At 45.2% G+C, this 27,309-nt stretch overlaps 1 protein-coding gene across 2 annotated transcripts in view; it reads right to left on the minus strand.

The window, feature by feature from the left end:
• The window catches only part of APPBP2 (amyloid beta precursor protein binding protein 2), a 296,134-nt gene that overhangs the window by 75,380 nt on the left and 193,445 nt on the right, over window positions 1-27,309 (minus strand). For both annotated transcript variants that reach the window (XR_015308361.1, XM_086954920.1), the window contains exons 7-8: window positions 11,549-11,616; window positions 11,365-11,470 (exon numbers count right to left, since the gene is read on the minus strand). Coding sequence is in view for 1 of the 2 variants with exons in the window: in XM_086954920.1 (XP_086811046.1) it covers window positions 11,365-11,470; window positions 11,549-11,616 (174 nt within the window). In the remaining variant the exon portion in view is untranslated. The remainder of the gene's footprint in view (window positions 1-11,364; window positions 11,471-11,548; window positions 11,617-27,309) is intronic.

Below are 27,309 nucleotides of genomic sequence, written 5' to 3' on the forward strand. Positions count from 1 at the left end.
CCGATGGTCTGAAGACATCGTCCGTTTAAATGCCATTTGCCTCGAAAGTGGCTTAAGGGCACGAAACGGGAGGACCAAAAGTGACAGGGCGGGGGCATGCACCTTTGATAATGGGCGACACAGGAGTAGAATAGACTACATCTTGTGTAGCCTGAGACTCTGGAAACTGGTGTGTGACATGGAAGTCAAATGGAGGATTAAAAGTGACCATAACCCGCTGTGCGTTGAGCACAAATGGTGGACATCCGACAATGAAACCTTGACTTCAGGGAGGGATAGCGCCCCCTCGGTTGTCCTTACAAATGATATGCGTAGACTAAAATGGCCTAATGCTGTTACCAATCAACGGTCTATGGATATCATTAAGGCTGAGGCGACTAAATCGATAACGGCCATGGAGCAGGTCAATCCCAGCATTCCAGGTTTAAATACAGTAACGAAAATCCATGACAATTGTTTTTCCGAAATTAGGAACCATTTTCTGAAATCAGCTAAGGGGAGTAGTAGGATAACTACTAAGCCAGCAAAGTGGTATAATTCCCAGTGTTGGAACGCCCGCCTGGCTTAAGGCTCTGGAATTAAGAGGAGAGATTTGATGGCTATTCGCATTGCTAGAGAGGCTTATAAGGATAGTAATCACCACAGACTTCCTGGTGGAGCGGGGAGTCCGGCATGGATGCTCAATGGCCCCCACACTTTTTTCCCTGTTAATTAACGATGTAGTGACTCGCATGTTGTCTGCTAACGTGGATGACCCCTCTTTGGCCGGTACTAAGATACCGATTTTAATGTTTGCAGATGATACCCTGATTTTATCTAAGACTCCGAGCGGCCTGCAGCATGCATTACTTATCTTTGATAACTTTTGTGGGGAGCATGGCTTAGAAGTCAACGTGGCGAAAACCAAGCTAATGGCCTTCAACCCCCATCGAGGATTTAGATCAAAGCGGAGTATGAATTATCGCCCTCTAGAGCTAGTCAAAGCTTTTATGTATCTAGGTATTTATATAACAGATGATTTTAGATGGTCCCAGCACATAAATATTGCAGTCCTAAGGCATAGACAATTGGCCGGTGCTCTCGGCTCGGAGCACAGAAAATCTAGGACTAAACCAATTAAGCCAGCTCTGAGGGTCTACGAGGCCAAGGCCCTCGGCTCTGCACTATATGGTGCCGAGTTGTGGGGCTTCTAGAAGCTTGAGCCGTTACAAATATCAGAAAATAAGTTTCTCAGGGCAATCATAGGTCTCCCCAAAAGTACTCCTTTACTCCCACTTAGGTACGATCTGGGTAGAAAGGCTGTAGTAGATCTAGCGAGGCTTCGTCCAATTCTATACTGGAGGAGGCTCTGGACTACTCCTGAGCTCCATTATGCTGAGGGATTTCAAGCAATAATTAAAGTGGATGTGTTCCATAAAATAGGCTGGCTAAAAGTCCTTAGAACCATGCTGGGTGATCTTGGTCTCCAACCACTCTGGGGTGACCCAGCAGGTGTCCCATTCCCAAGTAAAAAAGCCCTAAATGAAATTTATTGGGAATATGTGGCTAACCGGAATTGGAGAGTCACCAAGGCTGGTTCTATGACAGAAGTTTTTTTAGAAGCTAAATTGTACCCCAGCTTAGAACTCTATTGAGATACTATAACCTCACCCAGGAACAGGAAGCTCTTTTTTCAAACTAGAGCTGGTGCTCTCCCCCTTAGGTCTTTAACAGGCAGGTGGGGGGGGTCATCCAATAGTAACTGTCCAGCCTGTGGAGCAAACAAGGAAACAATTGGTCATTTCCTATTTGCTTGTAAATCCTATGCTGAACCCAGGCGCATATGGTTAACACCAGTGTGTAAAAATCTTGGTACCACTAGAAGTGATGTAGCCTTAAGAATTATTTGCACTAGCACTTTTGTGCCCTTAGTCACAGCTACAGCTAAATATCTTGGATGGGCATGGACTATCAGACAGAGGGTTTTAGGCAGCTGTATTTTATTTTATCTGTATATCTTATGAAAATTTCATATATGTTTTAATGTTTTTTGAAGGTATTGGTGCTTTTTTTATAGCAATGTTTTTATATTCTGTGATTGTATCTGCTTTTATGAGAAAAACTCGAATAAAGCATCTTTGACTTGACTTGACTTGGAAAGAAAACTCACTCAACAATGAGATATCGCCAAGCTGCACCGCAAACAGGAAAGTCCTCTTATCTCACTCAAACAGGAAAACTAATAGTTTCTTACCTGTCGGTGTAGTTTTGCAGCTTGAAGATCTTTCTGGATTCACTATGCTGTGCATTAATGCTAGCTAGTGGTTGGGTCCGGAATCGTAGTCTTTTCTTTCCTTTTTTTTTTTCGTAGCCCAGGTAGGCGTCAACGTCCCAACTTTTGGTGTACTTCCTGTGACGTCGGCATGCTTTCTGCGGAAGATCCCACCTTTGGGCTCCATCTTCGGATTCTTTTTTCTTGTTTTGTGCTCTGTTTGCGAATCCTTTGGCAATGTTCTGTATTTCTTTTTCAAGTAAGTGATTTTTCCGCTTGTCCTTCAAGGTGTCTGTTTCTGCATTGTCCTTGCTTCTTCAGCCTCATCTTTCTGGCGGAGGTGGGTGGGTTCGCTAGTGAATCCAGAAAGATCTTCAAGCTGCAAAACTACACCGACAGGTAAGAAACTATTTGTTTTGCCGCGTGAATCTTTCTGGATTCACTATGCTGTGCATAGACTTTATAGCGGTTTTCTTATGTTTGTGGCGGCTGGGTGGAAGATGAGCGTTGGTTGTTGAATATATGTTAAAGCACTTTCTGTCCTACTTGTACTTCCTTGTTCATTTGTATATCCACACAGTAGTGCTTAGTGAACATGTGCACTGAAGCCCATGTTGCCGCCAGGCATATGGCCAGGAAGGCTATTGTTGCTCCTTTTTTCCTGGTAGAGTGGGCTTGTGCCCCCTCTGCTAGTTCTTGGCCTGCCTGCTTGTGGCAGAGTTGTATAGTTTGTGCGATCCATCGTGCGAAGGTTCCCTTTGTTACTGGTCTACCCAGGAAACTGCTTGCGAAGGACACAAAGAACTGTTTTGTTTTCCTGTGTTCCTTGGTTCTTTCTATGTAGTGCATAACTGCCCTTCTAGCGTCCAGAGTGTGCAGTGCCCTTTCTGCTCTTGTGGCCGGTTTTTGAAAGAAGCTTGGTATTTGTACTGTCTGGTTAATGTGGAACCTTGACACCACCTTTGGCATAAAGTGTGGGTCAGTTCTCATCCCCACCCTAGCATTGTGTATTTGGATGTAGGGTTCTTGTAGCGTTAGCGCCTGTAGTTCGCTCACCCTGCGCAGCAAGGTGATTGACACCAAGAAGGTTGTTTTCATTGTTAGCATTTGTAGTGAGGCTTTATGAATGGGCTCAAAGGGCGCTTTCATGAGTTCTGTTAGGACTAAATTGACGTTCCATGCGGTGGCGGCATCCTCTTTGGTGGTGCGATCCTTTTTGCCCCTTCCAGGAATCTCTTCACTATCTGTGATGTAAAGAAACTCTTCCCTGTTTCTCCTCTTGTGTAGGCTACTATCACCGCTAGGTGTACTCTCAGTGAGGATGAACTTAGTTTTGCCTTCAGCAGGTGCGTGAGATATCTTAGCACTGATGATTCCCTGGTCATCTTCTTGTATAGTTTTTTCTTGCTACACCATTGTGTAAACCTCTTCCATTTTGCCACATAGCACCTTCATGTGCTAGGTCTCCTTGCCTCTCGTAGTACCCGCAGGGTGCCCTCCGGTAACTTCAGGTGTGCAAACTCTATGTCTTCAGGAGCCATGCTGCTAGGCTGAGGCTCTCTGGCTCTGGGTGTAGTACTTCTCCATCTTGCATGGAGTGTAAGTCTTTCCTTTTCCCGAACTTGTGGGGTGCACCCAGTGCCATCTCCATTATCTGTGAGTACCAGGTCTGCCTGGCCCACTGGGGTGCCAACTAGGATCAGAGTCATGTTGCTGTTCCAGCACTTGTTGAGTACTCAGTGTATCAGTGGTATCGGGGGAAAAGCGTAAGCAAATGTTTTCGACCAGCTTGTCCATAGGGCATTCCCCAGGGATCCTTCCCCTGGTTGCCTGGATGCGAAGTTTAGGCATTTTGCATTCTGGCATGTTGCAAATAGGTCTATTGTCGGTGTTCCCCACCTTCTGAAAAGCTTTGCGTTTCCTGTGTATTGAGCTCCCACTCGTGGGATGTTGATGTCTGTCTGCTGAGCCAGTCTGCTTCCACATTGTCCTTCCCTGGTAGGTGTATGGCTAGCTGGTCTATCTTTAGTGGGATGGCCCATCTCCATATCTCCTGTGCTAGGTTCGATAGCAGGGCTGATTGTGTTCCTCCCTGCTTGTTGATATAGAACATTGTTGTTGTGTTGTCTGTCTGGATCAACACTCTCTGGTTGTGCAGTTTTGTCTGGAAGGCTTTCAGGGCGAGGAACGCTGTCTTTAGTTCCAGGTACTTGATGTGTTTGACCGCATCAGTTGGAGTCCACAGACCCCTTACCCTGAGCTTGCTCATGTGTGCTCCCCATCCCTTCTGGGATGCGTCTGTGGTGAGGGTCACCGTTGGGGTCGGTGGTGTTAAAGGCTTCCTTTCTGTTATGTTCTCCTTGTTCCACCACAACATCTCCTTCTGCACTGTGTGCGTTACAATCACTAGATCTTCCCAACTTCCTGTAGCTTGTGACCATTGTTCCTGCAGCCTTTCCTGGAATGGTCTCATGTGTAGCCTACATTTGGGACCAGATGGATGCAGGATGCCATCATGCCCATGACCTTGCTCGCTGTCCTCACTGTCAGAGCTCGCCCCTTCTGGCAGAGGTGCGTCTCCTTCAGCAGGGGAACACCTTACTCTGTATGGTGTCGATCTTTGCTCCCAGGAAGATTTTTACTTGCTCTGGTTCCATTGAGGATTTCCCCCAGTGAATGGAGAATCCCAGGCCCACCCGTGTACTTGTCACGCGCTTTGCGTGGTCTTTGCATGTCCTGTGTGAACTTGCCTTTATTAACCAGTCGTCCAGTTAAGGGTATACATAGATCCCTTCCCTCCTTAGGTGCGCTGCCACAACTGCGAGGCACTTTGTGAAGACCCTTGGTACGGATTTTAGTCCAAATGCCATGGCTGTGAACTGGTAGTGATCTTTGATGATGGTAAATCTCAGTAGACGTTTGTGCCGCCTGTTCATTGAGATGTGCAGGTAGGCATCTTTGAGGTCTATGGTGGCCATGAAGTCTCCGTCATTATCTGAGGAATGACCTCTTGTAGGGACGTCATCTTGAATTTTTGTGTTTTTATGTACTTGTTTAGGAACCTTAGGTCCAGGATGGGTCTCAGTGTTTCGTCCACCTTTGGTACCAGGAAGTAGGTTGAGTACACTCCCTTGTTCCTTTCTTTGTATGGTACTGGTTCGATGGCCTCCTTTTGGAGAAGTTCCTTCACCTCCTTTTGAAGTAGCTCTAGCTCCTTTCCTGACTGCGCCTTTCTTTTTGGCTTCCTGTTTGGCGGTGTCTTTTCCAGTTCTATGCAGTATCCGAACTGTATGATGTTGAGTATCCATTTGTCTATAGAAATGACCTAGCCTACCATCTACTAGTGTTACATTGTGATCGTGGGCGGTCGGCGGACTGGTAAAGCAGGCGAGGAGGCCGGATATAGTGGGCGATAGTGATTTATTGGGGCTTTGGTACAAAGTTTTATGGAGACAGTAGGAGAGTCCGGTCCAACACCCAGGAAGAGGTGTACGTCTTCTTCTTTGTTGTCCGGGCGGGATGAGGGTCCAAGGGTCGTCTGGGTCTTTGGCGTAGCTGCCTCGCTGTGGTCGGAGAACACCTCGGAGGGCAAACAAGAGAAAAGAGGGAGCCGTTAGCCGTGCTTGGACTCGAGATCCGGTACCTCCACCGTTAACCCGGGAGTGTGTGGAAACGAAGGGGAAGTGAGCGCGGTACGGGTATGGGTCAGGGAAAGGAAAGGAATGGAAGTGCTCAGGGATGTGGGGGAGAGGGGTGCTCTTTATACAGTGTGAAGTGCGTATTTACAACCTAACTAGTGCTTACTGGTGACGTGCCTAGGATAGCGGGAACAATTTACACTGGGAGGGGTTTCTAACTATGTACACAGGCACCTAGCGTGCTCAAGGGAGTAACTGGTACTCACGCGCTCCGCTGTAACTCTCCTCCGAGTTCCGGCCGCTCTCCAGCCACCTCCGTGGGACTCCACCACTCTTCGGACCACTCCTCTCGTTCTCCGTTCCCGTCTTCTCCGTCCGTCACCGGTCCAGCCGAAATCTCCTGCCACAATCCTTCGACGACGCTTGTGTCTCCCCTTCCGGCTTTTCTGTGTCCGGCCGTCGGTGGAGAGGCGGGACTTCCGGGTTCACGGGGTATCCCTTCCGGTCCTTCGGTACCTCTGATTGGTTCCTGCAAAGGAGAGAGGGGCGGGATGCCTGTCGTCAGGGACGCTGTTGTTGGGGACTCTACGCGTCTACCTGGACTGGATATGGTGCGAGGTGGTAACAGAGAGGAGAGATCGTCTCGGATTCGGGGATCTCGGGGTCCGAGATCACATACATGTTCGTTAATGTTTTGTCCGTGTAACCCTGTACTGGTATTGTTGTTCTCCAACCTGGGAGGAGTTGCGTGGGTATGCACGTATTGCGTGATGGAGTCACTTTGAGATGGGTTCTTGGCCCCCTCTTTTATTTTGTCCACGTCCGTTCGCCCTCCCGCGAAAGGACTGTCCCCTTTGCTGGTAGTGCCAGGTTTGTTTTTGATGTCCCGGTTGTGTCTGGCTGTCGCCCTGGTGGAACTGTTGAAAAGTCTGGTGTGACGTTCCTGGCTGGTTTACCCCTCTTCCGTTCGGTCTCCGCGACGGAGACCCCTTTTCGTCCCCCTGAATTGTAAGGCCCCCATGGACCTTGCAGTTTTGTTTTCTTTTTTGAGCTGGGTGAACTTTTCATCCACCGGCGTCTCCATTGAACAGGGTGCTTAGAATGTTGTGCTGTACCTCTGGTATGAAGCCTGAGATCCTGAGCCAGGCGTGCCTTCTCTCTGTGACTCCCAACATCATCAGCCTCTGCTGGACGTGTCAGCTCCATCCAAGGCTGTTTTGAGGCAAGACTTTGCCACATTTTTCCCCTCTTCCACAAGGTGTGACGCTCTTTGTTGGTACTCGTCTGGGAGGTGCTTGATCAGCTTTCCGATCGCGTCCAGAATTTGGTACTGTTGCCTGTTCAGCAGGGCGTTTGAGTTTGCCATGCGCCAGTGCATCGCAGCATTTCTTTCCATCTTCCTTCCAGTTAGGTCCATCCTCCTGATTTCCTTGTCTGGTGGTGGCCCTGATGTTGTTGGCACATTTGCCCTTCTCCTGGCGGTCGCCGCAATAAGGGAGTCCGACGTAACTGATCCTTGGATGTAGGGAGGATCCTTAGCGGAGTGTTTATATTTCTTCTCCGTCCGAGGGGTAACGGACCTGCATGTTGCCGGTTCCTTGAACGCCTCTTTCTCCTGTGCCATGACACTCTCAAGCATGGGGAGGTACTTGCTCCTATTTTGTGTGGGGAGCAGGGTCTCCAAGAGGAAGTCTGCTTTAGGTTTTTCCTCATCTAGCTTGACTCCAAAGGCTGTTGCCGCGTTCTTGATGACCATATTGTAGACCCCAATGTCATCTGGCGGCAAAGGCCTCGAAGGGAACGGGTCCACGGCCTCTTCTGGGCTTTCGGTGTCGAGGTCCTGTGTCCCCGAGGATGCAGAGCCGAGGATCATCCGCTGATAGTCGTCGCCCTCCTCCTCGTAGTAGAAGGCTTCTTCCTCTGGATGGTCCAGGGTCTGGGGACTTTTCAGCAGCTCCTCTTCTACTTCAACGATCACCGTCTTTGGCTTCGACGGAATTGCGAACCTCTTCCTCTTTCATTCGCACTCCTTTCTTTGCAGGATGTTATCCATTTCGGCCTCGAGCCGTCTTTTTTTTCTTTCAAGTTCGGCATCGAACGGTTCGACTGATCTCTTCGACGTACATGTCGACGTCGAGATGGGCTTTGGGTCGTTAGTCGACAATGCAGCGAACTTCGGGTCCTTCTCTCTCGAGTCGAACGTTCCTTGTCCGGGACGTGCTTCGACGACCTTGGCTTTTCGCCGGTCTTCGCCGCCTGGGTGTCCTTTTTGAAGGATCCACTGGGCTGTTTGTCCTTCGATGCAGCTGTGGCCTTCTAGATTTTCGGCGCCAGTGCTCCCATTGAGGAATTTAACTCTGTTTTTCGAGAGTCTGACTCAGACTTTCGAGGTTCTGTCGGGGGCTTAGGGGTAGTCGATTCTCCTACCTCTTTAGAAGTCTTCTTATCGGTCTCTACGACTGTGTAGTCGCCGTCTTCTCCGGTGACGTTGTCCTCCTTGTCACTCGAGAGCTCCAGGTCTCGAAGGGACGGTAGTTGTCCTTTGCCTTGCATGTTGTAGTTGGTTCTTCTCTGTCGCTCTCTAACCCGGAGAGTCTTCGGTGTGAAGGCGGAGCAGGCATTGCAGTCCTTGCTCTCGTGGTCGACCGGTAGGCAGAGGTTACAAACCGGGTGCTGGTCCTTCTGCGCATATTTGTGGTGGCAGTTACGGCAGAATTTAAAAGGTGTCTTGTCCATTTCTTGCGCTCAGGGGCCCCCCTGAGTTTGCATTCTCCGTCGACGCCCACCTGGGCTACGGGAAAAAAAAAAAGAAAGAGAAGACTACGATTCCGGATCCAACCACTAGACCGCGGAATAATGCACAGCATAGTGAATCCAGAAAGATTCACGCTGCAAAAATATAATTATTATATTTGATTAATCAGGTTTGCTTTCAAAATAATAATACATTGACTTGTATGTATTAAAGTGAACCTGGAGAACAAAAGGGAAAACCAAGGGCCAGTCATTCTGTGGTGTCATAGTCCCTCATTCAGAGCAGGCTATTTGGTTACACAGCATTGGTGTTTTACCACCCGGCAGGTTTAGCAGGACATTAAGAGTTCTGGTTTTGGACACTAAATCTATTCTTCCCGAGTAAATTCCTCCAGGTCACACTTGGAGACATGTCTGCAGGTGGAAATACCGGGTTTGTGTACATTTTGAGATGAACTCATGACGGCAAATCCCTTGCAACTGCAGTTTGTTCTGAATTCGACTTTTTCAGAGGGCTAGAAATGACCATAAGAGATTCAATGATCAAGCAGTTTAGTCAGAAGCATACATGTGAAGTAATATTTGGACATGTAAAAAGAAATTCTAAACCGGGAGCCAGTGACATTGCACGCATTGCTGGGGGAGGGGGTATCTCACTCTTGCTCCCATGCTACACTGGTATGCTTCATGATAACCAAACCACTGTAAAAAGTGTTATGACTGCATGTTATTTTATTTTTTACAGAGTTTTATATAGTGCAAACTTGACCCGAATCGGGCATCAGAGCGCTTTACATAGCACCAGTTGCATTACATGAGGAAACTTTCATTTTTGTTAGGCATGGGGAGATTAAGTGATTTGCCCAGAATCACAGGATGTTCAGTGTCATTGCCGAGACTCGAACCCAGTTCCCCAAGATTCAAGGTCGACCGCCTTAGCCGTTAGGCCAACTCCTCTCCCCAAATGACCAAATGCTTTCCGACTGTCAGTTGTAGGTTTGGTAGAATAAAACATAAAAGTAAAAAAAAAAAGCAATCCTCAGCTACTAAACATAAGAATTCACTTTTTCTAAAATTGTAACTTGGATAACAGTTGGGGTGCAGAATTACTTTCTGAAAGCGCTTCCAAATGCCAATCATTTCATGGTAGGCTTCTGGGTTCATGTTCTTGCAGCCTGCGATATTGGGCCTTTGACTCACATGGCGCAGGATCTTCTATATTGCTACTGAGACAGGTAAATGAACTTGTAGAACAGGGGTGCCCATAACTGGGAGCTATAAAAGGCTCTGTGCCTCAACTGCAGCTCCCGGGACCGCTGGCTGGGGTAACTATCCATAAGCTACCTTTCCTTTGCAGTGAGAGATCAACATTTCCCTGCAGTGGGCCACTGTGATAACAGTATGCATGATACGCATTGGTGATTGTAAGGCACACCTCGAATTTCTAATGGTCAGTAATTCAGTAGGGTGAGCTTATACTGCACAGTGAACCTCCAGATGTGCTGTAACCCATATATGATGCAGTGGCGTCCCTTACTCTCCTATAAAGCGCTATAATTGCTCAATACATTTGACTTAAGGTGTTCTCTATCTCTTACTGCCTAATAATGGAGTATGATCAGGGCTGGACTGGCCGTAGCAGGCACCGGGCGTTTTCTCAGTGGACCGGAAAGGTGTAACACACAACGGTGCACTATGTTGTCACCCTGTAACAATGTGTGCTGTTACAAGACGACAATGCACAGTGAGGGATTGTTCTGCTACTCCGAGACAAAGCACACCGATAACACAGTGTCCTCTAATGATGCCAGTGCTACACTACAATACGTCAGTTGTACTCGGATTGTACAGCAACGAGCTGCCGTTAGGAATGATAATACATGGCGATGTAATGCTCTTAATCTCCAGTGAGTCAGTGTGTTGCTATTCTCTGGTACACACTACGATTACCCTTCACAAGCAAACATACACGCAGTGTGCTGCTGCTCTCTAACAGATGTGGCACAGTACCTCCAAGGTGCCCAACGGATTCCTTAGAAAGTCCCACTACTCAACATATAGCTCCTAGAGATGAAAAACTGAAAGGCTTCCTCACCCTTTCGGTATTCAAGGAGTGATATTTGCACTTTATTTTGTGCAACAAAATGTAAGCTTGAGTGCTTCCTATATGCAAGATACAAAAACTTGAAAAGCAGCGTGCACCTTACCTCTAATCCTAAACAGATACTAATAACAGTTTAGCAGGACACAACACCCTGCGCTTCACAGTGTGGGTGAACAGGAATTGCATGATGTGTTTGCACAAACTGCACTATGCCTGCATTGTGGGGGCTTGGTGAATGCACAGGGACTGCATGATCCTGGCACCTTGACTGCATTGCAGGCGATCACCGCCTGTCTGATGGCTCTGCGGTGGGTTGTTCAGAGGGAGGCTGGTCAATGCCCAGTGGATGTACACTGGTGTCTGCCAGTCCTGCCCTTGCATTAACAATGAAAAACTCCATCCAGTCATGGCATTGATTCTTTTTTGTACTTCATTTTAGATTGTCTAACTAGAACTGATTTGTCCTGCTCGTAAAGTGTCATACACAAAGCACTGAAATGGCAAACAAAAGCACGCGGGAAAACAGAAATATCACACGTAAGTAAAATCAAAACATAGCAGCTATGTTATAATAAAAATAACCTTCTCACATCTGATTAAAAGAAAACATATCATACCTGATATATCGCAACGGACTGGCAGATATTATCCACATTGAGCAAGTAAAAGCCATAATCCAGTAATGTATCCGAATATTTCGGATGTTTCAATCCAAAATGTTCTCTGTGAATAGTAGAATAGGATTATAAACATGAAAACTACCACTACCTACAGTTCCGAAATAAAATAGTGGTTACTCACCGAGCTAGATATACGGCATGCTTTATCAACTGTTCAGCTTTCTTAAATTCTCGTTTCACAACACAAGCCTAGAAAACAGCCAAGAAACAGAAACCACGTTTATGTTAGCTTATGTAGCACAAGACAAAAAATAAATCAATAGAGCTCTAACACTAAAAAACCAACAGCATTAACCGACTTTCAGTACAAAATCACGAACAAAATCTTTAAGACCAATAGAAACAGAATAAAACAGAACAAATAAAGCCAAGGTGTAAAATGCAATGCAAGTGTAGCAAAAAAGTGCAACATAGCTCACATTCCATAAATCACAATTTATTTCACAATTTTAGTCACTAGGACCTCTCTTTCAAATGTTTTACATTCACGATATAAATAATCCAATATAATTAAACAATTTAAAATAAGGTAAAATAGTTAAAAAATAAAAGGATAAAGCCCTGGTAAAATGAATGGTGTAAATGTAGGGGTCAAAATGTATTGAGATAACTGGAAGCCACCACCACCAAATAAAAACAAGCATTTGCAATGCAATAGGTCTCGCATTTGTGAGACCTTTAAGCTATTGGCTTTGTAAATGACAAGGCCTTTTATGTATCTGTTTTGATAATTAACACATAGATAAAAGGCATGGTCATTTACAATGCCAATAGCTGAAACTCTTGTAAATGCGAGAGCTATTTCCCTTCAAAGAAGTGGCTGCCATTGTTCCCGGCTGCTTGGAACATGAACGCGCACATGGCGTGCTGAACATTTAAGGAAAGCACGTCGTGACTGCAGTAGGAGAAACGTATTAAAGAAAATAGTGCTTACAGAGTAAATTAGACATACCATGTAACAACAGAGGTAAAAGGGCCAGTCCTCATGGGAGGTTACAAATGAAGATGGGGAGAAGAAGGGACTAACAAGCCAACTAACGAAGCAGAAGCCAGCATTTACTAAGGACAATGGCACAAGCCAATGAAAAATATGGGCGGAGAGTGGCACAGCCTCCTGTGGAATAAATGGCTGCATTCTGAACACCTTGACTTAAGTAATCCAATCTGGGAATAGTGCCTATGCCGGGGTACAATATTACAACCCAAACCTCTGTGGTTGAACAGCGAAAGGCTTGGAGAGGCCGGACACACTGGCACAATGCTCACAAATCCAGAACAGTGAGACAGTGTAAAGAACAGGGCAGTACAATGTTGCCCCTCCAAAACTAAACTTGTGAGTTTCTCACAGGTGTATAAATGTTTTTGAGGGAAAAACATGTAAGTGGTTGTACTAATGAAAGAATTCAGATTTTTGAGCACTGGAACCTGAACCCTTTTCAGACCACAGCTGCCTAGTGGTACTCACCAGTACACATTAAACCTTCTTAGATGGGTGCGGGCCCATTTATTGCTTCGTCTCGATGATGAAGCTACCATCTAAGCTGGCACGCTTGTGGCATCTGGGATTGTGGTCTGTGCGTGAAGTAAACATCTACATCACAAGAACACAGGGACGGGCCACCAGCTTGTGACTCCGATCTAAAGGCCACAGGGTCAGCAAATCTAGTGCAAAATCAACACACAGCTGCAGTGCACACCGTGACATTCAAGCATTTGGACGAGTAGCGCCTTTTTAGGTTGGACGAGTAGCGCCTTTTTAGGTCTCGGCTAGCGAAGGCTGCACTTGCGCAGTCTCGCTGGCGAGATTTTATGTTTTCTAGAGTGGGGGCTTGAACCCGCCCCTCTTCTCCATTGGCTGGCTTCCTAAATGGAGGCCAGCCATTAGAGGAGAGGGGCGTCACTCAGTTTAAGCACCATCTTATTCGGATCCGGGTTGTGTTTTTTAGATTTTTCTATCCTCTTCCCATTGGCTGGAATTTGACATTCCAGCCAATGGGAAGAGGAGAGAAAGAAAAACACGCCCCCGAATCCAAAAATGACGGTGAGTTTCTCCGAGGCATTTGTGCATGGCCTCGGAGAAAGGTGGTGGCGTTCATGGCGTGGTCCACTTTCCAGCCAGAGCTCGCTAACTGTTAACAAACTCTCTCGCTCCTCCTTGAAACCAGTCTTTCTTAGACCCCTGCTGCCTCTTCCACTGCCCCTCTGTGGCTTCACAGCAGTCCCCAGACACCCGGCCAAGCATATTCTTACATACGAGGCACCCCCAGAAAATTGCCGCCACCACCCACGCTCACCGGAATTCCCGAAGCATCAGGACCACCGCCGGATTCGGGGCAACATGACCAACGGCAAGACATGGACACAGCGTGTAGTGGAGGAACTAGGACCCCCATAAAACTCCCACTGTGCCACATTCCCCAGGAGAGATGCGATGGAGAATCGTCGGCCCAGCCCCCCGCCTGAAGTTCTGGCCGTCGCGCCGCATACTATCTCCTAATGTGGTCATCCGCGCAACCTGCCTCAAGGCCGGGGTGACCAGCCCTGGCAGCTGTGGCACCACTGAAACTGCGCTGCGGAGACCGGCCCAACTCTGATCGTCGACAGCCAAAGTGGATAGCCCCTCCATGGAGGCCATAAACACCAATGCGTGGTCGTCCTGTACAACTCCGGACGGACAGAGTTGACATGACCCCCGGTTTTCTTTCTGAGGCTCTAAAACGCTACAGCAGACAAAGGGCAAAGGCCGCAATACATCATTTTTATTATCCAATGAAAGGCATATGTAAGCAGTGCCCTGTGGCCCAGGGATGTGGCAAACTCTTAAATTACCTTAACAGACCCCAAACCGATAGTAAAGTCTCTGTTCCCTTTTTGGCACTTTGTTAATCTGCAGCGCCCAGCCCCGTCATTTCCTGTCGACCAAGGAAGCGTTCACCTATCTAAAGCAGCTCCGAGAATGAAATCTGAAAATCCTGTTTTAAGCTAGCATCGCGCTCGACAAATGAGGCAACCGGCCCTTCGTAATCATCAAACAGCTCTCATGCCGTTCAAACTTAAAAGGGATGGGAGAGGGCCCGTACGCTGCTGGTTGCGGCCGCCCACCACTCCAAGGTGCATCACAGTGCCCAACGCGACACTGGATAGGGGGGGACGGGCTACCACAGCCCCCCCTTCTCTCGGGCACCAGTCAGGCACTGGCCATACGCAAAGAAATCAGTACCCTGTCCCGTGCCAACTAGGGGGTATGAATGGCTCCCGAACACACCGTGACATCGGGGTCAACACAGGGGACTCTCGCGCCACACCACTAACAGCTAATACGTGGTACAGCCTGAAGTCACAACAGCTGGAGGCACACCAAGCAAGAGGCAGGGGCGACACACTCGACCCTGACTCACCTTAAGAAACCCAGGACGGCACAACAACTTCCCCAGCGTGACCATGGACATCGTGTCCAAACGGCGAAAACAGAGTCAGGGCAGCAAGCGAAAGTCTGTGGCTGCCTGCCTCTGCCTTGCTGGACTACCCTTGTGCCTCTTTCCATTAGATGGGCAGCTTTAGAAGACCGTCCGCTCACGGTGAGGTTTTTGAGCACTTTTCTACCGAAGCGGAGACATTTAAATAGACAAGAGGGCTTTTGCGAGCCGGAGGAGACAGGCAGCGGAGAGTAGGAGAGACCGCTTATGGTAGGACACTTTTTATTATCCCACGGACACCAGCTTTTGTTTCCCTCGGGCTACAAGCTCTACACAGCAGCACCCCCGCCCCCCACAAGTTCCACATAGCCGTACCCACGCCCCATCACAGTACGCTAGAAAAGTGAACAGTGTTGGGGTCACTATCGGGGCCGTGCCGCGTGAGAGAAGCTCTTGTTTGTGTCCACAACACACTCTGCAGCGCTTAGCGGCTTTCAGCCCAAAATGATGGCAGAGGCAAAATATTAGGGCTATGCAAATATTTCGTATAGACAAGCCCACTGCTTTGCTCTACTGTCTCCTGCACAAAATCGAAGATCAATGGCGCACTGTTAAGGTGGGAGTACTTAAAACCTAGTTTGGTTTCGATAAAAACTGAAGTTTGGGACAGTATTTCCTTGTGTGAGAACCCCCAGCAGATGTTGGAGAAGTCGGGCGTGTTCTAATAGGCCCCGCCCCCAGCATTTTTCCTGGAATGTCGGGCTGGAGGGACACTAGTTTGCTTTGGATTGAAAGTTGACCAGTAGCAGCAACACCCACACCCGTTATGTGCCTTTACTATCCATATGCGTCCCGTGCATGTTCCAAAGCGACCCACCACCCTCCTCCCGGACTCACCCCTCTATTGGCCTGCTTGATGGCTTTTGTGCTATTTGTATTTTTGCCTCAGTGCTTCTGTGGAGGTCGAACACCTTTTGTATGGCTCCTTGAAAGGATGGCTGCCGCGGCCGCCCAATATATCTTCATCAGCGGAAGAGACAACAAAAACCCCCACAGAGTGTCCACAGCGCAAAAAATAGTCAGATAAAGATGTACGCTTAATATTTGAAACGTGGCTGTAGTGGTTTTAATTTATGGTCCTTTCGTGCATGTTTAACACTTCTAGTTCGCCTTGTGCTCTGTACTGATGACAAAATTACACACTTCCCTCATTGTACACAGTTCAGGCAGCAAAAAAAGCAACAACTCGATAGCAAGCACAATCTGCCTTAGTAGCAGGCAACTTTACAAAGTAGGTCTAGTTTTAGAGATAGTATCGCGATTGACGTCACAAAATACATAAATTATGTGGCATCACACATGCACCGAAGTGGACAGAGGAGATAGCAGTATTGACCATTGTGTCACCACCACATTCTGAAACAGCAGCACTAGACATCTTTAAAATATTACTATCTTTCATATCCATGGCATCACACGTGACATAACTGCAGCAGCAGGGAAGTTTACGCTTTACCTTCAATCGTGCGTATGGCATCACAAGGGACATGGCATCACGCGCTATGAAATTAGTTTGTGTGTGTGTGGGGCTCTGTGTGTGTGTGGGGGGGGGCTCTGCGTGTGGGGGGGGCTCTGTGTGTGTGGGGGGCTCTGTGTGTGTGGGGGGCTCTGCGTGTGTGTGGGGCTCTGCGTGTGTTGGGGGGCTCTGTGTGTGTGGGGGGCTCTGTGTGTGTGGGGGGCTCTGTGTGTGGGGGGGCTGTGTGTGTGTGGGGGGGCTCTGTGTGTGTGGGGGGCTCTGTGTGTGTGGGGGGCTCTGTGTGTGTGGGGGGGCTCTGTGTGTGTGTGGCTCTGTGTGTGGCTTTGTGTGTGTGGCTCTGTGTGTGTGGCTCTGTGTGGGTGTGTGTGTGGCTCTGTGTGTGTGTGTGGCTCTGTGTGTGTGTGTGTTGGGCTCTGTGTGTGTGTGTGTGTGGGGCTACTAATACCCTCTAATACTCTCAATTCACACTCTACTACTACTCTACTAATCACACTCTAATACACCCTCTAACTACTCTCTACTACATACAAGTCACACTCTTCACAACTCACTCAATCACACTATCCACAATTTTATACTCACTCTCTACTACACTCTAATACTCAAAAGTACTAACTACTGCTTTCTAATATTTACTCTATTCTAAAAATCATTCACTACTCACTCTACTAAATACTACTCCATATACTATCTACGACTCTCGAATCTAAATATATTTCTATATAATACTTTTCATTACTCACTACTACTCTGTCTCTACTACTCGCTAACTCCTACACACTATCTACTACTCACTCTATACTACTCTCTACTAATCTACACTACTCACTACTATTGCCTACAACTCACTCCTACTCTACTCTATTCAAGTATACTCTATTAATAAACTAGTCATTCTCTACTAACTATTAATCACTGCTAATGCTCTACTACTCTCTAATGCTCACCTATTGTATTGCAATACCATTTATTTATGTTTTTTTTTAAAAAACAAAAATGAAAAAAATGCCATTTGCAATGCCAATAGCTCTAACTTTTGCAAAGATGAGACCATTGCATTGTAAATGCTTGTTCACTTCGCTAAGAAGACAGGAAGTTTACATTACTAATAACACGTATTTTGTGGTTTTAGTTGTAGTTGCTAAGTTTTCGTGAGATTATACATCAATGGGGAGTAGGCACAGCTAACCATTTAAAATAAACAAAACCTACTAGAAGCCAGTAAGCGATCTGTGGGAGCTACAGTGGAAATTTCCACGGTAAGTTAGAACTGTCCATTCTTCCAATTGAAATTGCACTAAGAAAAACTATAAATAACATGCTTTAAAATGGCCACCATGTTTGCGATATAAACCTGGATCATACGATGTTGTGAAATGTAACTGTCCATTGTTAATGTCCATGCCCATATACTGCTGTTCTTTTGTATTTAAATTGAACGTTATGTGTGGCTCGGACATCGTGAACAAGGCGGTGAGGTAACGGCTGAAACGTGTTGATGTTGGTTTAAAAATAAAAACATGTCATATAACTAACTTACGGAGTGCCGATTCCGCTTTTATTCAGAGGGAGAAAGCGTTTATTTTGATATACACACATATATGCACACATATATACACACACACATACACATATATATATATATATGCCACCCTAAGACAAAAGTGAACAAGCATTGGCATAGCCAATAGGTCTCGCCTTTGGGACCTTATGTGTTTAGCCATGCAACAGTTGATGTTGTTGCACCAAGGATAATATGCTGCATAACTAAATACTTATAAGGTCCCAAAAGCGAGACCTATTGGCTATGCCAATACTTGTTTAAAGGTGGTCTCGAAACGGGTCTCTATCAGGCGCCGTTTTGTGCCCTGGCACAGGCTGTTCATTTTTTTCGGGACTGCAGTGACAGCAGGCACATCGATGTGCACGTGCTCACACTGCTCACTTCTCACTAGTGGAGAAGTTACCGCATGACATTATGCAAGGTGAGCGTTGTAGGGGGAGGGAAATCCTTTAACCCCTTCAGTTCTCATGACAAAGCCAGCTCGTCATGGGCGTTATCTGCGCTGCACGCATGACGAGCTGGCTTTGTCATGTAAAGTGTTTTTTTTTTAAATTTCAGCACACAGCGGGAAAAGCTGCAGCACTCATGCAGTTAAAGACAGTATTTTCCTTCTGGATTTCCCTTCTCTTTTTGAAACTTAGGAGCAATAACATTGTCGTGCTGTCACCAGGGCTTTAAGTGGAAGCCTTTTAAAAATTATATACAAGTCATAGTTGCTTCTTATTTAGCTTATGCAACTAACAACCATTGACAAAGCCAATAGCCCTGACTTCTTGTAAGTATGATGTTACTTGTTGTATCATATATCTGGATGCAATGACAGAAACAGCAAAATACAAGTCGGGCAGCACACTATGCTAAGCACAGCTTTTTAGCCTACATCTATTTAAGCCACGCCCTTATTTACGTCGGCCACGCACCTTTGAGAGACCCCCCAACCCCTGTATTTTTATCCCACGTAAAAACCTTGACAACAAAGGAGGATGTAGCCTTAGGGCTAGAGCTGCCGATTTTGGAGCTGGGGAACCGGGTTTGAGCTTCGGAGTGGGCTAAACATCCTGTGATTCTGGGCAAAAATCACTTAAACTCCCCCCGCCTACCAAATAATGAATGTGTCCTTGTGTAAGGTAAACCGGTGCTTATATAAAGCGCTCCAACACCTTCGGGTCAAGTTGGCGCTACATAAATCTGCAAAAAAAACAATGTGTCCTGTAAGTGCAATAGTAACGATCAGTGCAATTTAACTGTACTGTGCACCAGTGCCGTGCGACTTGCCAATGATGAATCAGAATCAGCAGTGTCATGCATCAACGCAGCATCACACGTAAGTGTCATCCTGCACGTTATAGGCAGTAATCTGACAGAGAGTGTTATTCAGAAGTGTAACATATCTAATATAAGTGCAAGTAACAAATTATTCTCATTGATTACATTCAGAGCTGCTGGCCTTTAATATGAGAGTGCCCTGGGCGAATTCAAATTTGGCAACCCACTCCCAGTCTTTAATATTTTTATGCACTGAGAATTTCGGATGAGAAGAGGAAGTGGATAGTTAAGGAGGGCCATGAAAACGGAGAAGACAAGGGTGCCAACAGCCCTCCAAAAAAGTGTTAATCCACGTTTCTTTGTACCTATGTTGTAACGTATCTAGGGCTCTAGTGTAAATTTCCCGATTCATACCCTTATATAGATATAACTTATGTCCTTATATAGGCATACGAATCATAACCATATTTAGACACAGCCAATGCAGTCCAAATACGGCATGGCTACTTCCACTAAGCTCCCAGAGTACAACGAGTTCTTGAAGACAACCAGCCTTGAGCAGTACGGGAATTCCCCCTGCTTCAGTATTGATTTGTCCCAGAACTACTGGAGTGTGTAAAGAACTTCGAGTTCTTAGTGACGTTATTATGTCCACCCTTACGTCAAACTCGGCACCTTCCAGGTATAAATATGCCCACATCTGCCCTACCAAACACACAGTGGTTTTGGAGCAGATCGACTAACTACTTGCCCGACGCCCTGCTGTATGCGAGTGCCGAAGGAATCCGACCCTCCCTGCTGACGCACTGAGAGAGACTCTGTCTTTTCTCCTGCCGAGAAATCCAGCTCCAGTGTTTCCCTGCTACCCTAGCGGGTTACTGGGAGATCGAGTCCTGAGAGAGAGATACAAGACCTCCTTCATTCTATAACCAAGGTACGGAGCTGATTAGACCCTTAGAGAATTCTTGGATAGATTCTTGGCAGAAACTATTTAACTCAAGCTACACCTCACTTACTTCTTCCCTTGTATTAGGCTTAGGTTAGGTACACCGGGGTAGGCGTATTTTAGATGCACCAGTTGAGTACTTTTAGTCATTATTTATCATTGTATGTATTTTATCTATTTTATGTAGCTTATGGCTTAGAAACCATATAAATGCTTTTACAGTATTATTTCATAATACTCTTTTTACTGTACGCACTTTACTTCATAGCAAGTATTACGATTGTAGCAATTAACTTCTTTTGCATGAGAAAGAAGACTGCTCAATAAATAACCTTTTTATTGAAAACTATTTCTCGGCACTTCTGGTGAAACAAAGCATGCACGATTGACTGAGTGAAATAGCCATCTATTGTTTCCGCAAATCTGGAGATATATTCCTTTTTCTTGGGGAACAAAGTTGTCATGTTATATGGTTGTCAGAAACTAATCCCTTCTTGTGTATTCGAGAAAGTTTCTAGTGACCTCCGAGCTAGCTGGCATTCACAATTAAGTCTAACATATTCAACAGAGACCTAGTCGACTTCAGTCCTACGTCTAAACTATTGTTTATGTTATTCCAATGCGCAGAGCCTATTGGGAACATAGGAACTACACTACATGGCGCCCAACGTTTGGTAAGGCGATAATTTAACGCTAGATACTAGAGTAACTCAGTTGTGCTTTTCACACATACCCCTTTTTCCGTAAAAACTCCAATAGACGTCCGGAGTGGGTAAAAGGGTAGTATCCGCCAGAACTAAGTAGGACGAGAATCCTATGTATTAGTTTTTTGGTTTAGTCAACGTTGAAGGATACAGTGTTCCAAAATATTGTGCACCTAACATTTGTTTCCTTGAAACTTGCTTTGCAAACTTTCTGTCAGCAAAATGACGGAATGTGACGACGAAAGGGAGAGAGCTAGAATAGCAACTGAACTATTAGCAGAGGACACAAGTCTTCAGCAAAACAACCCGGATGCAATAATCATCCCGATAAATGTAAGAAAGAGTGTAACTTACAAAACTAATAAATAGTGTTGTATCATCGAGAGGTGGTACAGTCATATTTGTGGTAGAGGCACATGAATATCGGCAGACAGAGGTATTCTATTCATGGATAACTTTTCCAGCAGCAAATGCTGTAACACACGAGTTCCACTTCTACAAAGCAGGGGAAACTCCAGCTGAATACGTTCCTTTCGAGGACGTTGAAGTTCCACTAACTTACCAGGAGCATCAGCTTTGGTTTAATGGCGCCCTAAAACATCAAAATCACATTACCAGGCTCGGTCCACTAGGTAGACCAGGAGCCACATGGCCGGTTCTAGCCAGCTATACACCACATCTTGACATTGAAGAAATGTCAGACAGAGAACTATTAGTTCAATTAAAACAATTAATTAAAATAGATAATTGGTCCAATATGTCATGCGGACTTTAAAAGTCCAACCTTCTATAAAAATTCCACAGCACACCCCATAAAATTACACCACAGACTATACAATCAGTCATTGGTAAATTACCCGCAAAACAGGAACAAATTCCGTTCTGGTTGGCTCAAAAGATTACTCAAATAGAGGCAGTATTCCCTGATAGTACACCTCATGAAAAACACAGAATTCTGACAATATGTTTACCAATGGGGATCGCACCACATGTGGAGGACTGTGACACTTGGGGAACAGTCTTTGCTTCAATCTACACAAAAACACACAGTGTTCCGTCTATGGCGGTTATACCAGACGTACTAAGACAGATTCAAAATGAATACGGTCCAGAGCTTTCTTTAAATCTAGGTATGAAATTACTGAAAGACTTTAAGCAAGTTTCGGCTATACTACTACCCAACATAAAAGGAGAAGCAGCATCTGTGGCAATCCGCCAAAAATTAAAAGAAAAAGAAATAGCAGACCAGCCTTTTGAACTTGCCAGAATAATTGAAAAATCCTATGAAGAATTAGGTAGAGATAGTTTGAGTGGGAAACCACTAAAACCACAACTAACAGAAAATCCTGAAAAAACTTTCATTAAAAATAGTTTAATTACTCCTAAAAAGAAATGGGAAACTACCAGACAGACTCTTCCTAAAGAAAAACTGTTTCAGTCCAGAGGAAGGTCTCCCCAACAGAGAGATAGATCTCAAGAACGGTGGGGTAGGTCTCCACAACGGGAGCCCTCTGAGAAAAGATATAACCTCAGAAATAGGGATAATTTGAAAAAACCTGACAGATATCAAGATATTGATAACGTCCCTCTCGATCTTTTCAGACTTCCTCGCAGAAATCGGAAAGAAGAGGGCGGTCAGAACATAAAGAAGAGCGCGTCAAGTCCAAAGACTAGGAACCCGCTCACCAAAGTAAAACATCTCAATTTCCCAAAAAGAAGGTAGCAAGCATAAAGATAAAACATGCCGAGGATCCTGAGGACACAACTCAAGAACGGGGAGTGGGCCCAAACAATGCTAGACAGCGCAGCAGAAGTAAGCATAGCTCGCAAGATCCTGATGAATCTTCTAGAGACAGTGGACACGAATGAGTACATTCAGGTGGAAACTGCAGACACCAGAGTTAGTGTACCCCATAAATTATATGAAATAACATTGCGTATAGAAGGAGACATAACTAGGAAAATAAGAACTCTCTTTTGGGAGAAGCTATCTAAAGGCTATGATATTCTTCTAGCTGAGAAAGACTAGCCACCAGAATTTGTTAGGGAGTGCCCACATGGCAAGAAATGATTATGCCTGCCTTCTCAAATCATATTCCAATTCATAGAAAATACACATATGCAAGAAAATGGCCAGTGGCCCAAGCCCCTGCATTATATAAAAATCATGTAGGATAGGATGAGGAATTCCCTCACCATAAAATCCAGTTAAAAAATCAACCTACTGCACAAAGGCAGTATCCTGTTAAGCAGGAAGCTAAAAAACAAGTCAGGGAGATCTTAGATCAACTTGAGTACCAGGGGGTGATTGAAACATGCACCTCACAAATGAACAATCCTTTGTTTCCTGTCTCCAAACTAGACAAATCATATCGTCTAGTATTCGACTACAGACACTTAAACTCTTGTTGCAAAACATTTGCAGTACAAAATTCACACAGTGCAGCACTGATGAATAACATTGTGTGCAAACAATATAAAACGACATTAGATATTTCAAATGGTTTCTTCTGTCAAAACATAGCACCAGAAAGCAGGTATTTGACCGCTTTCTCAAGTATGGGGGCCCAGAGGCAATTTTGCCGTCTCCCTCAGGGATTCAAGAATAGCCCAGGATTATTTTCAGCCAGAGTAACAGAGTTACTACAAATGTATGATGATGAGGCATTATCTTATGTCGATGACATCTATCTAACAGACAATGATTTGGACAGGCACTTGAAAAGAGTGAACACCATTATACTTGGGTTCGCATCTGAAGGGTACAAATTCAACTTTAAAAAATCACGGATTGCCCACCTCACTGTCCTATTTCTAGGATATGAGTTATCAAGTGAAGGGAAAAGCCTGGCAGCCAATTTCTTAGAGAAATGTGCGCTGCTCCAAGCACCAAAAACGCTGAAAAACTTACATCAATTCTAGGTTTCCTGAATTTTGGAAGAACTTACGTTCTGAATTACGCAGAGAGGGTTGAACCTCTCTACGAATTAATAAAACTTGATTTCAAACCAACTAATTGGACTCATAAACACACAGAAATTTTACGTTCAATACAAACAGACATGTTAGCTAAAACAAAGCTGCAAACACGCATAAACTAACGCAACCTTGTAATCAGAGTCATCTCAGGAAGATGCGGATTCACGTACCTGACCTATAACGAAGGTGAAACGGTACCAATAGCTTACAAATCACACTTGTACACACAAGCTGAAATAAAATTCACGTCAACTGAGAAAATTCTGACAGTGGTTCAAACTGCTAAAGCAAAAGAAAGAGCCCTCGCACAGGGAAAACGCATATTGGTCGTTACACCTGTACCTGCCCTGGAGGCAGTAACAAGAGCGAGCATTCCAAATGCTAAAGCTTTACATCCAAGATGGATACAATGGGTTAATTCTCTTGCTGCAACAGACATTTAATACGTTTTAGACCCTAGCTTGAAAACACAAGAATTTCTCCAATACGAGTACGAATGTCCTCTGCCGACCGAAATTCTGCCTCTTGAACATTACGGCTGTATAATATATACAGACGGATCAGCACAGCCCGCAATTGGGGGTAAACAAGCCTATAGTGCTGCGTTAGCGATTGTAAAAGGTCGCTGGCACGAAGGTTAATTCCAACCTATTGTCACAAAAACTCAATCACTCGGAGACTGTACAGCTCAGCGAGCTGAACTACAGGCTTTCAAGATGGCGCTTGAGAATACCGATCGCGAATTCCCCACACTCATAGTGTGTGATTCGTATTACTGCGTACAGTCTTACAATGAATACTTGCAGAACTGGGTTCAAAACGGTTTCAAAGATGCAAAAGGTGGCACAATAAAGCATAAAATGCTTTGGGAACAAGTAGTTCTTTTACAGAAAGAAATACAAAAGACTCACGTGATCCATACACTGAGTCATCAACATGATGGCATTCACGTTGCAGGGAATTCATTGGCTGATGAAGCCGAAAAGGCAGCCGTCCACACGGCTTCTGTAGCTACAATTAAGCGTTCTAAAAACAGAATAGACGGTGAAACGCTACTAGCAGTAACAGCCTCAATGGAAGGCAATCATGCGGCGATACCTCTAAATTATCCACTCGGAAATACATACATAATTGATGTAAACTCCGTTCCTTTTGCTCAAATCTCTGGAGTGGGGGGCAGAGTAATTCCAAACAGGAAGCTGAGAGTTTTCTTGATTCAAGAAGCACACATGGGAGTGGGTCTGAGGCACTAAGGGATTTTAACGTCCCTAATAGAATTACAACTAAAGTACTGGTGGCCGGGAAGGAGCGTGCAAATTTATAACTTTGCAATGGATTGTCAAAACTGCAACAGAGATCGCAGTCATGAACTGGACCAGGGGACTGACAATAGCACAGTCAGCCCAGCCCAGACACCTCTGTTAGATAGCATTAGACTGTCTACACGCAGGCGTCCCTATAGACGAATGCGACCCCACAACTACTAAGACAAGATTCATTTGGATGTGGCACCAGCACTCGGCTGACGCCCGAACTGTTATAAAAGATTTGTGAGTCTTTATCGGCACATACGTAATTGGCACTCTACATTCTGACCAGGGTCCTGCGTTTAGCTCTCGGGCTTACAAGGAGGCCATGGCCAGCTTGGGCGTTGCATTGCGGTACTCTAGTTCCTTCCATCCTGAGGGAAATGTGGTAGTTGAAAGAAAAAAACGTGACATAAATCAATCTATAACAGCGAGGGTATTCGGTTCGGGTGATGGGTGGGTCAAACATCTAATAAGTGTCCAACGTAGTCTAAATAATCTGCCAAAAAAATCTCTGGGTAGAATCACTCCGTATGAACTTTTGTTTGGTACTAGAATGATAATCGAAGACCTCGATAGTCTAACTTCAGTGGTGGAAAAAAAAACTTTGATATCAAAGATCGTTTGGCTGTTTTACAGGACTTAAATGAAACAAGAAGAAGTCTGAGTAACACAAAGCTAAAGCCAACGGCCACTGAAGAAAAACCACCTGTCCCAGCAAGACCTGTCTGGATTCCAAAGATTGGGGATCTGGTCAGAGAAAAGATTGCGGTGAAGAAGGAATTTGGGCCTTCTTACATAAAAGCAGTACCTGTCTTACCAATCAACGGAACAAGATCACCGCTTGCTGGTAAAAAGGAGAACAGAGTTGTATCAATCGACCTGGTAAAACCACACCGATGTGGCCAATAATAAGTAGTAGGCCCAGTGGACTCCCAAGATGTAGCAGAAGACCAAACCTTGCTACAATTCAAGAGGTTCAAACTGAGAGACTATTCACATTTTATAAACCTGCAGTGAATAAAAAAGGTCTATTCAACAAAGCCATGGAACTTGTGCCTCTTGAAACCCAAATTGCAACAGTTCGTCAATAAACACCTGTCTACAATGATGTAGCCTCTGACTATACTAATATGACAAAGCAAGAAGCAACTACAAACATTAATAACAATCCTGATGCGATTCCAACAATTGACAGAACTGTCTCTGGCTATTTCATCAATTTCGATGACTTTTCTGAAGATCCCACTGAAGAAAAACCACCTGTCCCAGCAAGACCTGTCTGGATTCCAAAGATTGGGGATCTGGTCAGAGAAAAGATTGCGGTGAAGAAGGAATTTGGGCCTTCTTACATAAAAGCAGTACCTGTCTTAGCAATCAACGGAACAAGATCACCGCTTGCTGGTAAAAAGGAGAACAGAGTTGTATCAATCGACCTGGTAAAACCACACCGATGTGGCCAATAATAAGTAGTAGGCCCAGTGGACTCCCAAGATGTAGCAGAAGACCAAACCTTGCTACAATTCAAGAGGTTCAAACTGAGAGACTATTCACATTTTATAAACCTGCAGTGAATAAAAAAGGTCTATTCAACAAAGCCATGGAACTTGTGCCTCTTGAAACCCAAATTGCAACAGTTCGTCAATAAACACCTGTCTACAATGATGTAGCCTCTGACTATACTAATATGACAAAGCAAGAAGCAACTACAAACATTAATAACAATCCTGATGCGATTCCAACAATTGACAGAACTGTCTCTGGCTATTTCATCAATTTCGATGACTTTTCTGAAGATCCTACTGAACATGAAGAAAAGCCAGCAAGCAAGAAATTCAAAGAAAAATAACAGAACTATTTCATCAACTTGGAGAAATATATCTGATTTCACCATGAATTAAATTGTGGATTGTGTTAGGTGTACTTTTCCTCCTGCTCTGGCTCATTTTGGTTTTAAGCTTGGGAAGAATGATTGATGGAAAATACAGTACAATGGACACAGCAAGTCAGAACATCAACTTGGTCCTAAAACCACACAAGTCATCTCATGTTGAAAAAAGAGACCTGTCATCAGTAAACATCACAGCCATTCCTATACCTGGTGGTGTAGCATGGGACGCTACTGATTACGACATCTATGGCCCGGTTGAACTCTTGAAGTAT

The sequence above is a fragment of the Lissotriton vulgaris genome, chromosome 2_1 (assembly GCF_964263255.1).
Source record: "Lissotriton vulgaris chromosome 2_1, aLisVul1.2, whole genome shotgun sequence".
In the NCBI taxonomy this organism is placed as follows: domain Eukaryota; kingdom Metazoa; phylum Chordata; class Amphibia; order Caudata; family Salamandridae; genus Lissotriton; species Lissotriton vulgaris.